The sequence below is a fragment of the Notechis scutatus genome, chromosome 3 (assembly GCF_049901735.1).
Source record: "Notechis scutatus isolate UNSWTSFEM ecotype Mainland chromosome 3, rNotScu1.2, whole genome shotgun sequence".
Classification (NCBI taxonomy): Eukaryota; Metazoa; Chordata; class Lepidosauria; order Squamata; family Elapidae; genus Notechis; species Notechis scutatus.
Window position 1 is genome coordinate 5,776,676 of NC_142011.1, and position 13,504 is coordinate 5,790,179.

Here is a 13,504-nt window from a genome sequence, read left to right on the forward strand (position 1 = left end):
GTGCGTTGGAGAAGCGGAGCAAGCAAAGACGGAGATCGGTAATTTTTTGCTGCAAAAAACCTCCAGCCACCGCATGTTTTTTTTCGGTGCGGCTGAAGTCTAGTGACAAGGGTTCAGGCATTCGTGAAAAGGGTGACGTGGGCTGGGAGGGAGCCCAGCGACAACAATGGCTCAGCCCTGGCTTGTCTTCCCTGGCAGCCAGCCACGAGAGGCAGGTAAAGTCACAGCTGTGGGACGACGAAAGAGGTGGTCGTGGGGGAGGAAACGGGGAGATTAAGGGCCAGGGCCTCTGAAAGGGGAAACAGGGTGATGCAGGATTAGCCCAGGCCTTTGACAGATTAGGCCACACCTGCCTGGTCAGAAAATAGGTAATAGGTTAAGGAAGGGATAGAGAGAGAGGGAATGAGAGAAAGAGAGAGAAAAGAAAGAAGGAAAGAGAGAGGGGGGGAGGGAGAGAGAAAGAGAAAAAGAGAGAGGAAAAGAGAGAGAAAGAGAAAGACGGAAAGAGAGAAGGAACAGACAAGAAAGAAAAAGGGAGTGAGAAAGGGAGCGAAAGGAAGAAAAGGGATAGACAAAGAAAGAAGGGGGATGGAAGGAAGGGACAGAAAGAAAGAGAGGGAAAGAGAGAGGAAATGAAGGAGGGAGGAGAAAGTGAATGGGATATGGAGGGAAGGAGGGAGAGAGAAAAAGAAAGGGAAAGAGAAAGAAAGAAAAAAGAAAGGGAGGGAGGAGAAAGTGAATGAGATATCTAGTCCAACCACAGGTCAAGTAGCTCTAGGGAAGCCAGTCATAAATTAGAATACTTACTAAGCAACCAGCCATTAAGTGAGAACCACTTATATTTGGTTTGCCAGTCACATGGCCACGCCCACCCGGTCACATGACCACCAAACCGTGCCCATCCGGTCATGTGACCACCAAACTACGCCTAGCCGGTCACATGACCACCAAGCCACACCCATAGAACCAGTTGTTGAGAAATTTGAATCCCACCCCTGGGTGGTGGGCACTGAGGATGAGTTTGTAGCACCAAGGGGGCGGTGGACTGAAAAAGTTTGGGAACCACTAGTATAGGGTTCTCCTGCTTGGATGGGGGTTTTGGGGTGGATTAAATGACCTACAAGGTCCCTTCCAACTCTGTCAATCTGTATCTATAGGTCTACATGCTATTGCTATAAAAACATTTAAGAAATTGGCAGTCCCATCTCATATTTTTTTTCATTTCTGTAGATCAGAAGTGTCTTAACTTTTTAAGGCAGCATTACAAACTGAATCGTGTCAGTCGGAATTCTGCACGACTGTCAAACCTTGATGGATTTCACCTATAAGATTTCTTTAATTCTGCTTTTTTTTAAACAAAACAAAAAAGGAATAAGTAAAACAAATTGACTTGGAGGTCGCTCATGTATCACACCAGTGTGTCGGTGAGTGCTGCATAACCAGCCCTGTCTGAACCGAGTCCTATCTGTTCTTGGTGATGTGGTTGTGTAATATTTACTGCAGATTCTTCCAAGAATGAAGCACCGCAGCCGCTCCAAAATCCAGACCCACCGGAAATTGAGAGAAAGCCCAGCAAATTACGAGAAGCCACAGATGATGGCAGCCTGCCTCTCTCCCCAACAGGCGGTAGGTGGTAGCTTTTGTTTAAATGGCTCCCTTCCTTCTAAATCCATTTTTCCCAACCTTTATGATGTGTCCAGTTGGCGAATCTCCAGGGAGATTGTTTTACCAAAGGTATATATAAAACTGTACTGAATAAATCACGTTGGCATAGAAAAAGTGAAACCAACTCTGGGTTTCCCACACAAATGCAAGCATAGTGAATTCACTCTTTTCCCTATGGGCCACAATCCACAATCCAAAACGTCCAGCATATCACCCCTGTTTGTTTTGTTAAGTGAATCAGCCAACTACACCAGGGGCATCTGCTCAGCGTATGGAAGCTTGAATACTTTCTCCCTCTCTTGCATTCCATCCACACACACCCCTCCCTGTTATTTAGACTTAGATTTATTTGATTTGTCAATCGCTTACAAGATAATAGGTATAAGTAGAAACATAGTCATGAATACATGAAATGGATACATATAAGAAAAATAAAAAGAAACAATTGGACAGGGACGGTAGGCACGTTGGTGCGCTTATGCACGCCCCCTACAGACCTCTTAGGAAAGGGGTGAGGTCAATAGTAGACAGTCTAAGGTTAAAGTTTTTGGGGTTTGGGGAAAAAAACACAGAGTCAGGTCGAGCATTCCAGACATTGACCACTCTGTTGCTGAAGTCGTATTTCCTGCAATCAAGTTTGGTGCGATTAACCTTGAGTTTGTATCTATTGTGTGCTCTTGTGTTGTTATGGTTGAAGCTGAAGTATTTATTGACAGGTAGGACATTGCAATGTATGATTTTATATACCATACTTAGATCAGACCGAAGATGGCGTAATTCAAGGTTTTCTAGGTCTAGAATTTCGAGTCTGGTGGCATAAGGTCTTCTGCAACGAGTAGAGGAGTGGAGGACTCTTCTTGTGAAATATTTCTGGACTTTCTCCACTATGTTAATATCAGATACGTAATGTGGGTTCCAGACTGATGAGCTGTATTCGAGTATTGGTCTAGCAAATGTTTTGTATGCTCTGGTTAGTAGTGTGATATTACCAAAGAAAAAGCTACATAGGATTAGGTTAACAACTCTAAAGGCCTTTTTGGCTATGTAGTTACATATTGTCAAGCTGCGAGCGAGGGAAGGATCAAATGTAGGTGAAAGCGTGAATCAGTCTTGACATGTGGACTTCAACTCCCAGAATCCCATGGCTGGCTGGGGAATTCTGGGAGCTCTAAACCGCTTAGAGAGGGCTATAAAGCACTGTGAAGTGGTATATAAGTCTAAGTGCTATGGCTATTACTCAGAAAGTTACCAAGGTTGAGAAACACTGCTCTAAAGAGAGCTTATCAACTACAGGTAGTCCTTGACTTACAACCATTCATTTAGTGGCCGTTTGAAGCTACAGGAGCACTGAAAAAAAGTGACTTATGACCATTTTTTTTTACACTCACGACCGTTGCAGTGTCATGTGATCAAAATGCACTTGCTTGGCAACTGGCTCATATGTGCAATTGTTGCAGTGCCCCAGAACCGTGTGTTCCTCTTTTGCCAAAAGCAAAGTCAGCGGGGAAGCCAGATTCGGTTAACAACTTCCGTCACTAACTGAACAACTGGAGTGAGCGCTTCGCTTAATAACTGTGGCCATAAAGTTGTAAAATGGGGCAAAACTCATGCAAGAATTGTCTCACTTGGCAACGGAAATTTGGGGCTCAGTTGTGGTTGTAAGTCGAGGACTGCCTATATGTGGGAACTACAGATGGAAGGTTGAAGATCATGTGTGGCAATGCAGATTAAAGTCTGTATTGAGCACCCGGGTCCCAAAGAAGAAATAGAAAGCAACTGGCTCAGAGTCACCCAGCCAAAAAGGTTACATTCTTTTCCCTAATGGGTGTAGTTAACTCCACCAATTCCCTTTTTTTTTTTCCAATTCTTTTTCCTTTCCCCTGTTTAGGTGGCTATCAATGTGCTAAATGCGGTTCTGAGCATGGTGTGCCCTTTAAATGCCAGCAGTGTTCCTTCACGTGTTGCAACAAATGTTGGGAGAATGCCTTGAAGGTTAGCTTTCATTTTCATTTTTCCCTTTAGTCTTAATTGCATCAGCTGATTTTTGTGTGTGTGTGTGTGTGTGTATCCTGCCTTTATCATTTTTACAAATAACTTCGGGGAAGCCAATATACCCAACCCAATATCCTCTTCCTATTTTCTCCACAACGACACTGTGAGGTGGGTTGGGTTAGGAGAGAGTAACTGGTCCAAAGTCACCCAGCCGGCTTTCATGCCTAAAGGCGAGACTAGCATTCACAACCTCCCACTTTCTAGGCTGCTGCCTTAACCACTAGATCCTTCTTCCTCTTGCCTGCTCTTAAAACACAGGAGAATTTCCCTTGCTTTGTTTTGGCAGTTGATTCTTACAGTGCATTTTCTCTCCTCGTATGTGACTTGAGCATCTTCTTGCAATTGAGATCACACGCCACTGACAAAAGAGGCTTGTTGTGATCCATGGCAGGTTAAGTTTGGTTCAAGGTAGCTATGTGGCCCAATCAAGCCCAGAGAACTGTATTGAGCTTTGCTTAGCTAGTTAGTCTGTATTAATAGTCAGTTGAAGGCACGTTAGTTGGGGATTATGAGAGATGAGATCAACGATTTGACACTAGATTAGGAATGACTAAATAGACCTCTAAGCCTCAGAGGCCAGAATCAGCCCTCTGTCAAAGAAGTATAATATAGATTAAGAGACACTTAAACTCTGACAAAAACAATGTCTTCTTTACTGCTGACTTTGCATTTTCCTTTAACTTTAATTCTGCAGCCTCAACTAATTTTGCCTTCGGAATGGGGGTTCCCAACTTGGACAGCTTTAAAATGTGTGGAATTTTTTTTGAAGTCCACACACCATATAGTTGCCAAGGTTGAGAAACTGTGCTTTTGACCTTGTTATTGGGCTTCAATACTGTATTTTTCAGAGTATAAGATTTCCTGGCATCACCAGAGCCACTTTTATTGCCTCTGACCTCCCCCAAAACCATGATGTCTGAATCACATCCCTTCCCAGAAAAGACCTGTCGCATTTTTGAAATATGGTTACACCAACTTGAGGGTCGATGTTCCATGTTGTTTTCGTTTGCCTTGTTTTAAGGGTATAGATAATAGGTTATACCAGTGCTGTTGCTTTACAAGGCTTTCTACAACTAATCACTTTCTTCTGCGGAAAATGCCTGATGTAACCAAATGGATTCTGTCAGTGTTAGGTCAGAAGAGCATATTTTTTTCAGAGTATAAGATGCTCCAAAGTATAAGACCCACCTAGCTTTTGGGGAGGAAAACAAGAAAAAAAATATCTGCCTCCCAGCCCTTTGCCTCTTTGCAGCAAACAGCCAACAGCCGGTTTCAGCTTCAGCACAGCCTGAGTAGCACAAGCAGCTGACTGTCGGTGGAATGCCATTATTGCCGCCTCTGCGCACCCCGTTTTCAGCCTCCACGTGCCCCATTTTCTGCCCGTTCTGATCCCCACCGCCTGGAAAATGGGGTGCGCAGAGGCCAAAAACGGGGTGCAGAGGATGAAAATGGGGCATGCGGAGGTGGCAATAGGCCTGTCGCAATCCCTGCAGCCTGAAACAGCTGATCGTCAGGAGGCTGATCCAGCCGACAATCGGCTGCTTGTGCTAATCAGGCTGTGCTGAAGTTGAAACAGGCTGTTTGCTGCAAGGAGGCAAATGGCTGGGAGGCCCGAAGGGTGGGCGCCAGTGGGTGGGCAAGCCTTCGGCAACGTTCGCTGTATAAGACGCACAGACAATTCCAGGCGTTTTTGGGGGGTGGGCAAAAATATGGTATTTCCTGTTCGACCACAAAATCAGCCGGCTGCTCTTCTAACCTAACACTTGACAGAATCCATTTGGTTACATCAGGCATTTTCCGCAGAAGAAAGTGATTAGTTGTAGAAAGCCTTGTGAGGCAATAGCACCGATATAACCTATTTATCTATACCCTCAAAACAAGGCAAACAAAAACAAAAATGCGACAGGTCTTTTCTGGGAAGGGATGTGATTCAGACATCATGGTTTTGGGGGGAGGTCAGAGGCTATAAAAATGGCTCTGGTGATGCCAGGAAATCTGTGCCTCTCCCCCCCAAGTAAATGAATGTTGTGATTGGAAACAAAGAAGGGAAGCAGCAACCCACAACTCAAGTGGTTACTTTGCTCTTTGCCAGGGTGCAATTTGGGATTTGTGAGGTATTTCACACAAGAAGCTATCCTGAATTTTTAGATTTTAAGACTGCTATTCCAGGAAGCCAAAGTAGACATAACATTACGCTCAAACGACTCTGTGATGTTTATCATCACTAAGCAGAAACCCACAGAGGTATGTGGTATGTGATCAAATAATCTCCTTCCCTTCTGGTTGGTCTTTCGTTACTAAAGTTTTTCATACCAAGCTAAGTGCAAGTTTAGCTCCAGACTCGTGATTTCATTGGAGTAACTTTCTTCCGGAATCCTGACAGCGAGGCTAGTTTGTGAGTGAGTGCCGTGGGAGTGCAAGGCTTTGGCAGGCCTGGCCTCCTGGTTAAGGTAAGCAATTGCTAGAGGCAGCCACAAGGTCAGCACCTTATCCGCTGTTGTTGTCCATGCAATGTAACATAAAACAGATGCTACTTCACAAGTAGGCCTGTGGTACTGTTGGAAGAAATATTATTATGGGTTCAGTTCCAAGTGGGGGGGAAAAAAACACTGGAATCACGGAAGCTGCTCGGAAAGAAGGTTTAATGGTGGACAGGACCTCATGGGTTGGACCTCCTGAACGAACAAAGGGTGATCACCTGCTTCAAGATGTTGGGTGAAGAAAGAAAGGGGAAAAAAAGGGCGAGATGCTAAGAGTGCCTGGGTTTTATACCTTCTGTTGTGCCCCACCTTAGTGTATCCTGTTCCTGTGTAAGAAATGCATCGCATTGGCTGTCAAGACTCCCAGTGGGCAGGGGTCTGGCTCAGTGGTGGGATTCAAATTTTTTTTACCACAGTTCTGTGGACGTGGCTTGGTGGGCGTAGCAGGGGAAAGGATATTGTAATATCTCCAGTCAGAGGTGGTATTTGCCAGTTCTCTGGGCTACTCAAAATTTCCACTACCAGTTCTCCAGAACTGGTCAGAACCTGCTGAATCCACCACCTCTGGTCTGGCTTTGTCTGTGTGATCTTCCCAGGTGCCATGTGGTGAAATGGGTTGAGGCCTAATCCTATCTTTTGTTATGTAGAATAGACTGGCGGAGGCTATGATGGCCCATTGACAAAGGTAGCAGGAGACTGGGCTGAGTTTCCGCCTCTCTGAGTTTCTACTTCTCTTTTAAGGGAAATATTCTGCCTCTTTAATATATCCTAAAATATTTCATTTTGCTAGGAGAGGGGTGGGCGCTAACTTCCTACAATGCTACGTGCTCTTACACAAGTATCTGGAGGTTGGAGTTAGTGCCAAATGCAGCAAGCGGGCTGCTTGGTACAAGCTGCAGAGACCACCAGGTGCTTGCATGGAAATGTAGAAAGATCTGTGTTCACTGGCATTTATTAAATAGCAAGAGCCCTTAGACTTATATACCGCTTCACGGTGCTTTCTAGCCCCCTCTAAGCTGTTTACAGAGTCAGCCTCTTGCCCCCAACAATCTGGGTCCTCTTTTTACCGACCTCGGATGGGAGGCTGAGTCAACCTTGAGCTGGTTAGGATCAAACTCCTGGCAGTGGGCAGAGTTAGCCTCCAATACTGTATTCTGACCACAGGGAGGGGGGAGGGAGGGAGGGAGGGAGGAAGGAAGGAAGGAAGGAAGGAAGGAAGGAAGGAAGGAAGGAAGGAAGGAAGGAAGGAAGGAAGGAAGGAAGGAAGGAAGGAAGGAAGGAAGGAAGGGGAGGAGGACTGTGAGGTCCTTGGTGCTCTTTGAGCTTGGTTGTTTTCTTGCAGACAGTTCATGACCCAACTAGGGAGCATGATCAGTGCTAGAAGGAAGTGGGGTTTGCAGAAAGGAGGAGGAGGGAGAGGGGGAGGAGGAGGACTGTGGAATCGTTGGTGCTCTCCGAATTTGGTTGTTGCCTTGCAGACGTTTCATGACTCAACCAGGCAAGAAGGGAGGAGAGTTGTATATAGTAGCTTGCCATGGTGGCGCAGTGGTTAGAATGCAGTACTGCAGGCTACTTCTGCTGACTGCTTGTTGCCAGCTGTTCAGCAGTTCGATTCTCACCGGCTCAAGGTTGACTCAACTTTCCATCCTTCTAAGGTGGGTAAAATGAGGACCCAGATTATTGGGGGCAAAAGGCTGACTCTGTAAGCCGCTTAGAGAGGGCTGTAAGGCCCTGTGAAACGGTACATAAGTCTAAGAGCTATTGCCCTATCGGTGTTGGTGGAACTATTCTTGGTAGTTCTTTGATTACACTGCTGTTTCCTGTCTGATTGTCTGAATTCTTAGTTTTTTGATTGGGGTATTGGGCAAGCCACTAATATATAAACAGGGGCCAAACGCCACTCCTTTCTAGCACTGATGAGGTTACCTATTTGGGTCATGAATCATCTGCCAGAAAACAACCAAACCCACAGAGCGCCAGGGATCCCACAGTCCTCCCCCACCTCCTTTTCCTTCCCTTTGCAGACCTCACTCCCTTCCAGCACTTGTGATGTTACCTAGTTGGGTCATGAAAGGTCTGTCCAAAAGTAGCCCAGCTCATAGAGTACCAAGGACCTCACAGTTCGACCCTGAGTTATAAACACGCTCTTCTATTTATTAAATGAAAACGTATTATGGCTGCTCACTCCGATAGATTCCTTTTCCTGATGGGCATTGAAGGACAAGGCCTCTCTCTCTGCCTCTCCCACTACGAGCCAGTCTGATTGTTAATGCCTGCCAGAAAAGGGGTCTTATTGGTGATGCTCTTATTGGTGGCCCTTCTAGCATACGAAAGAAGGGCCTCTTTGTGGTTTCCAGGCTACAGAATGCATTCTTCATCACGTAGGATAAATGTCATGAATGTCATCCTCCTTCGGTGGTTTAATCATGAAGATTAGAGTAAATATTTTGAACATTAACTTTTAAACTTTGGCATCCACCTTCAATGCATGTCAGATCGCTAAATAAACGAAACCATGAGAAGGGGACCTCTGTAGCTTTTTTAAGGTTTAGACGTGTGTGTTTTTTTGTTTTGTTTAGACTTTTTGTTGTTGTTATTGTTGAGACTCTGGAAAGAATGAAGAGAACAGCAACCAAGACGGTTAGGGGCCTGGAGGCTAAAACATGTGAAGAACAGTTGCTAGAATTGAGCATGTCTAGTTTGACGAAAAGGACTGGGGGAGACACAATAGCAGTCTCATAATATTTGAGGCGCTGCCACAAAAAAAGTGGGGATCCATTTGTTTTCCAAAGCACCCGAAGGCCGGACAAGGAAGAATGGATGGAAACAGATCAAGGAGAGAGGTTCAACCTAGAAATTAAGAGAAATTTTCTGACCGTGTGAACCATCCACCAATGGAACGGCTTGCCTTCAGAAATTGTAGGTGCTCCATCGCTGGAGGCTTGGAAGAAGAGATTGGACAGCCGCTTGTCAGAAGTGGCATAGGGTCTCCTGCTTGAGCAAGGGGGGGTTGGGCTAGATCCATGGTTGCCAACCGGTGGGCCGTGAGAAAATTTTGGTGGGCCGCAGAGAAATCTCACCCCCAGAGCACACACACCCCCAAAGCAATTAATCCAGGCTGCGCAGAAACACACAAGGCTGCGCAGACCACATGGCCCGCGGGAACCCTCCCCACCCACTCACTCCTTACCCGGTAAACTTGCCTGACAAAATTGCTATTTTTCCTTTTTCCGACTATCATCTGTTCTGCTGTGCCGGGAGATTTGGATTAGCTAGGAAGCAGGAAATGGTTGGATTTCTTGCTTGCTATCTTCAGCTCTGCTTTTAAGCACAGCCGAACCTCCCTTAGGACTGAACTTTCTATTATTCAGTGCAGACTCACGGCAAGCAAATTTTGAGAGACTGAGCTAGCCAATGGCAAGTAGATCACTGAATGATTCGGTGAGCAACTCAATCTGCCTGCCTGATTTGCCTGATTTTGGGTAAAAGTTGCTCTTTTTTATAAAAAAATTTAATATCTATATAAATATTCATAATATTTACATACAAGCCATGCCCAGCCAGTCACATGACCACCAAGCCACTCCCACAAATTAGGCCACGCCCACAGAACCAGTTAGTGGTCCCTGGGATTTAAAATTATGAGTTTGGTGGCCCCTGAGGTCCCCTGGGCAAGATGACCTATAAGGCTTCTTCCAACTCTGTTATTCTAAGCTCAGGGTTGAACTCTGGAGTTCTTGTTGCTTTCTGAGCTTGAATGAATAGAATAGAATTCTTTATTGGCCAAGTGTGATTGGACACACAAGGAATTTGTCTTGGTGCAAATGCTCTCAGTGTACATAAAAGAAAAGATACATTGGTCAGGAGTCGAGAATCATAAGGTACAACACTTAATGATAGTTATAGCGTACAATAAGCAATGAAATCATACTAGGAAACAGTCAATATAAATCGTAAGGATACAAGCGACAAAGTTGCAGTCATGCAGTCACAAGTGGGAGGGGATGCGTGATAGGATAGGAATGATAAGAGGACTGATAGTAATGCAGGCTTAGTAAATAGTTGGACAGTGTTGAGGGAATTATTTGTTTAGCAGAGGGATGGCGATTTGTTTGCAATTGCCCGGTTCTACGGTTCTACAGAAATACCTGCAAGCAAACCACCAGCTCAGAGAGTAGCAAGGATGCCACAAATAAATGAGACCTTGTTGATTTTGACATCTTGGGATCTGTCATCTTTTTCTCAGTGTTTTAGTATGTCCTTGTTTACATATCTTATTTCTCTATAAACATAGCTCATTTCCTCAGTGATGTCCTCACATATATATATATGCACAGCCAGATCTTGGGAGGAAAGTAAATTTTTCCGCAATGTTTCACCATTACAACAAATTACTTTTGATGTAATTTGTGTTGTTATTCCAAGAGCTTAGTGCTATGCGTCATTACCTCTTTAAACCAGTGTTTCTCAACCTTAGCAACATTCAAATATTTAAAGTGGGAATGCCAGTTTGGTCTAGCGGTTAAGGCAACAGCCTAGGAAGCAGGATAGTGTGAGTTCTAGTCCTGCCTCAGGCACAAAAGACAAAGTGGGTGACTGAGCCCATCACCAGGAGATGTGGAGTTCTTGTCCCATCTTAGGCATAAAAGCCAACTGGGTTACACAGGGTGGTTGTATACTGCATGAGTCAAAAAGGGGGCTGTGAAAATATTTACAGACCCCTCACATCCTGGACATAAACTGTTCCAATTCCCTCCCTCAAAATGACACTATAGGGCACTGCACACCAGAACTAGACACCAGAACAGTTTTTCCCCAAACGCCATCACTCTGCTAAACAAATAATTCCCTCAACACTGTCCAACTGTTACAAAGTCTGCACTACTATCACTATTAATCTTCTCATCACTCCTTATCACGCATCCCCTCCGACTTGTGACTGTATGACTGTAACTTTGTCGCTTCTACCCTTGCGATTTATATTGACTTTTTCTAGTATGATTTGATTGCTTATTGTATCCTATGACTAAGTGTTGTACCTTATGATTCTTGACTCTTGACGAATGAATCTTTTCTTTTATGTATACTGAGAGTATTTACACCAAGACAAATTCCTTGTGTGTCCAATCACACTTGGCCAATAAAGAATTCTATCTTCTATCTATCTTCTTAACTTTGGGCCTTTTTCTCTCTCTCAGCCCAATCCACCTCATAGGGTGGTTGTTGGGGGGAAATAGGAAGAGGAAGGCATGTCGGATATGTTTGCCACCTTGAGGTATTTATAAAAATAATAAAGGCAGAATACAAACAAATCATTTGGACTTTAGTTCACTGTTTTAAACAGGATAAGGCCTCAAAAGATGGCCGAAAACAGCTTTTGCACAAGGATCATGAGGTAAAATGCCATATTTTGATTGCTCTTGTGTTTCTCCACACAGCTTGCTAAGAAGTGCCCAGAATGCCAAGCGGACACCAAGAGAAGACACTTGGCCATATCTTACTGGCCAGATCCCCCCGTGAAAGGCACGTAGAGTGAACACGTGAACTGTTCAACGGGTTCTACAGGATGTACGGCTGGCTCCAGCTGCTCTGTGTGGAAGAGGAACAACGAAATTGCACGTGGTTTTAAGTTAGATCCTCCAGGCTAACCCACCCGCTTCTTAAGAGAAGCCACACGGTCTTCAACGTGACCATTCTCCAGATATTTGAGCCACTCAAGTGCTCCTGTCTGTTTCAGTCAATCTAGATGGCATTTAAAATCAGAGTTAATATGTTATTATCTTTTTCTAATGATGACCTTTGCAGTCAGACCGGGTACCACAAAGCCTATTGTCTTTATTATGGAAAAATTAAAAAGGACTTTCTAATAACGGAATCTGAGTGGAGCTTTCTATTCTGTCTCCAAAGAATCACCCTGTTTTTTGTTTTGTTTTCCTTTGCCGTCCTTATAATATAAATTAAATGAAAACTTTCCACAAAGTCACATTAGTTTGAATTTCCATAGGATCTGGATAGGCATGTGTTGTGAACGAAGGAATACTTTCCAGGTACTCCTCGACTTACGATCAAAGCCTGAGCTCAGAATGTCTGTTGCTAAATGATAACAGTTGTTAAATGGGTTTTGTCCCATTTTATGACCTTTCTTGCCACAGTTGTTAAGTGAGTCATGGCAGTCGATCAGTTAGGAATACGGTTGTTAAGTGAATCTGGCTTCCCCATTGACTTTGCTTTTTCAGAAGGGTGCAAAGTGTGACCCCATGACCCCAGGTCACTGAAACCTGCTGCCAAGCGTCCAAGTTTTGAGACCATGACCATGAGGATGGCTGCAATGGCCGTAAGTGTGAAAGAAGCTTCTTGGATGAGAAGCGAAACGCCTTCAAAGAAAAACAATAAAATCCAGTTGTGTCTTAAGAAAGCACCTTTGGGATGAAAACGACGCTACGTATTCTGAAAAAAAAGCTGTTGTACCGTATATCAGCAATATTATCAGACCAAAAAAATGGGATCTCAGTTCTTAATTAAAGGCTGAAACCCTTTCATAGACTAAAATCAGGCAGACATAATTCTAAACTAAAAGAGTGCAAAATATTTTGTAGTCAAGTGTTGTGTTTTTTTTTTTGGAACAGCATGGATAACGTTGAAATGAAATGTTTCCAGATTGGGGCATTTAGATTCCAAGTATCGTATGGTCTCCTATACATCCATCACTCTATACCAGTGATGGCTAACCTATGACACGCGTGTCACTCGTGACACGCCGAGGCACTTTGACTGACACGCCTGTTGGTGTGGGGAAAACCTGCACATTTAGAGGCTGCCTGTGCTCTGCTCCAATCCCTGCTCCCTGCTTGTTGCGTGGAGGCGCGGTGTCACCGCTGCCGCAAGATCTTTGCAGCAGAGAACCAGTTTTAACCGCCATAAACTGAGGTTTGTCAGTTTCATTACCTCAGGAACGCTACAGGAGGAAAGGAGATCCATGAGGTTCACAGCCCTGTAAGGTGGCCTTCCGATCCCCACATCCTGCACCTGCAGCCCTGAGACCAGGGATACGAGTTTCACAGCCCTGTGTGATCACCCCAGCCCAGTCCGTCATAAACCAAATTATTGCTATTTCTTGAAGTGACACACGACCTGAGGAAGGCTACACTTTTTCCCGATTTTCGACACACCAAGCTGAAAAGGTTAGCCATCACTGCTCTGTAACAATACACTGACTTCTCTAAAGAAAATGAAAGAAAAATATGTAAAGCATGGCATAGTTTGAGTACTCTTAAGACTCCCTCAGAAACGGCGTTCACCATCCCTCT

The 13,504-nt window shown here is 44.5% G+C and overlaps 1 protein-coding gene across 5 annotated transcripts in view; it reads left to right on the forward strand.

Annotated features, from left to right (window-relative positions):
* Nucleotides 1-12,173, forward strand: part of RTEL1 (regulator of telomere elongation helicase 1) — a 151,415-nt gene extending 139,242 nt beyond the window's left edge. For 2 of the 5 annotated variants that reach the window (XM_087962324.1, XM_087962325.1), the window contains exons 34-36: nucleotides 1,504-1,626; nucleotides 3,554-3,657; nucleotides 11,636-12,173. In XM_087962324.1, coding sequence (XP_087818450.1) covers nucleotides 1,504-1,626; nucleotides 3,554-3,657; nucleotides 11,636-11,728 — 320 coding nt within the window. In that variant the 3' untranslated portion in view covers nucleotides 11,729-12,173. The remainder of the gene's footprint in view (nucleotides 1-1,503; nucleotides 1,627-3,553; nucleotides 3,658-11,635) is intronic. The other 3 variants (XM_087962327.1, XM_087962328.1, XM_087962326.1) reach the window with 2 other exon arrangements.
* Nucleotides 12,174-13,504: the final 1,331 nt, after the last annotated feature.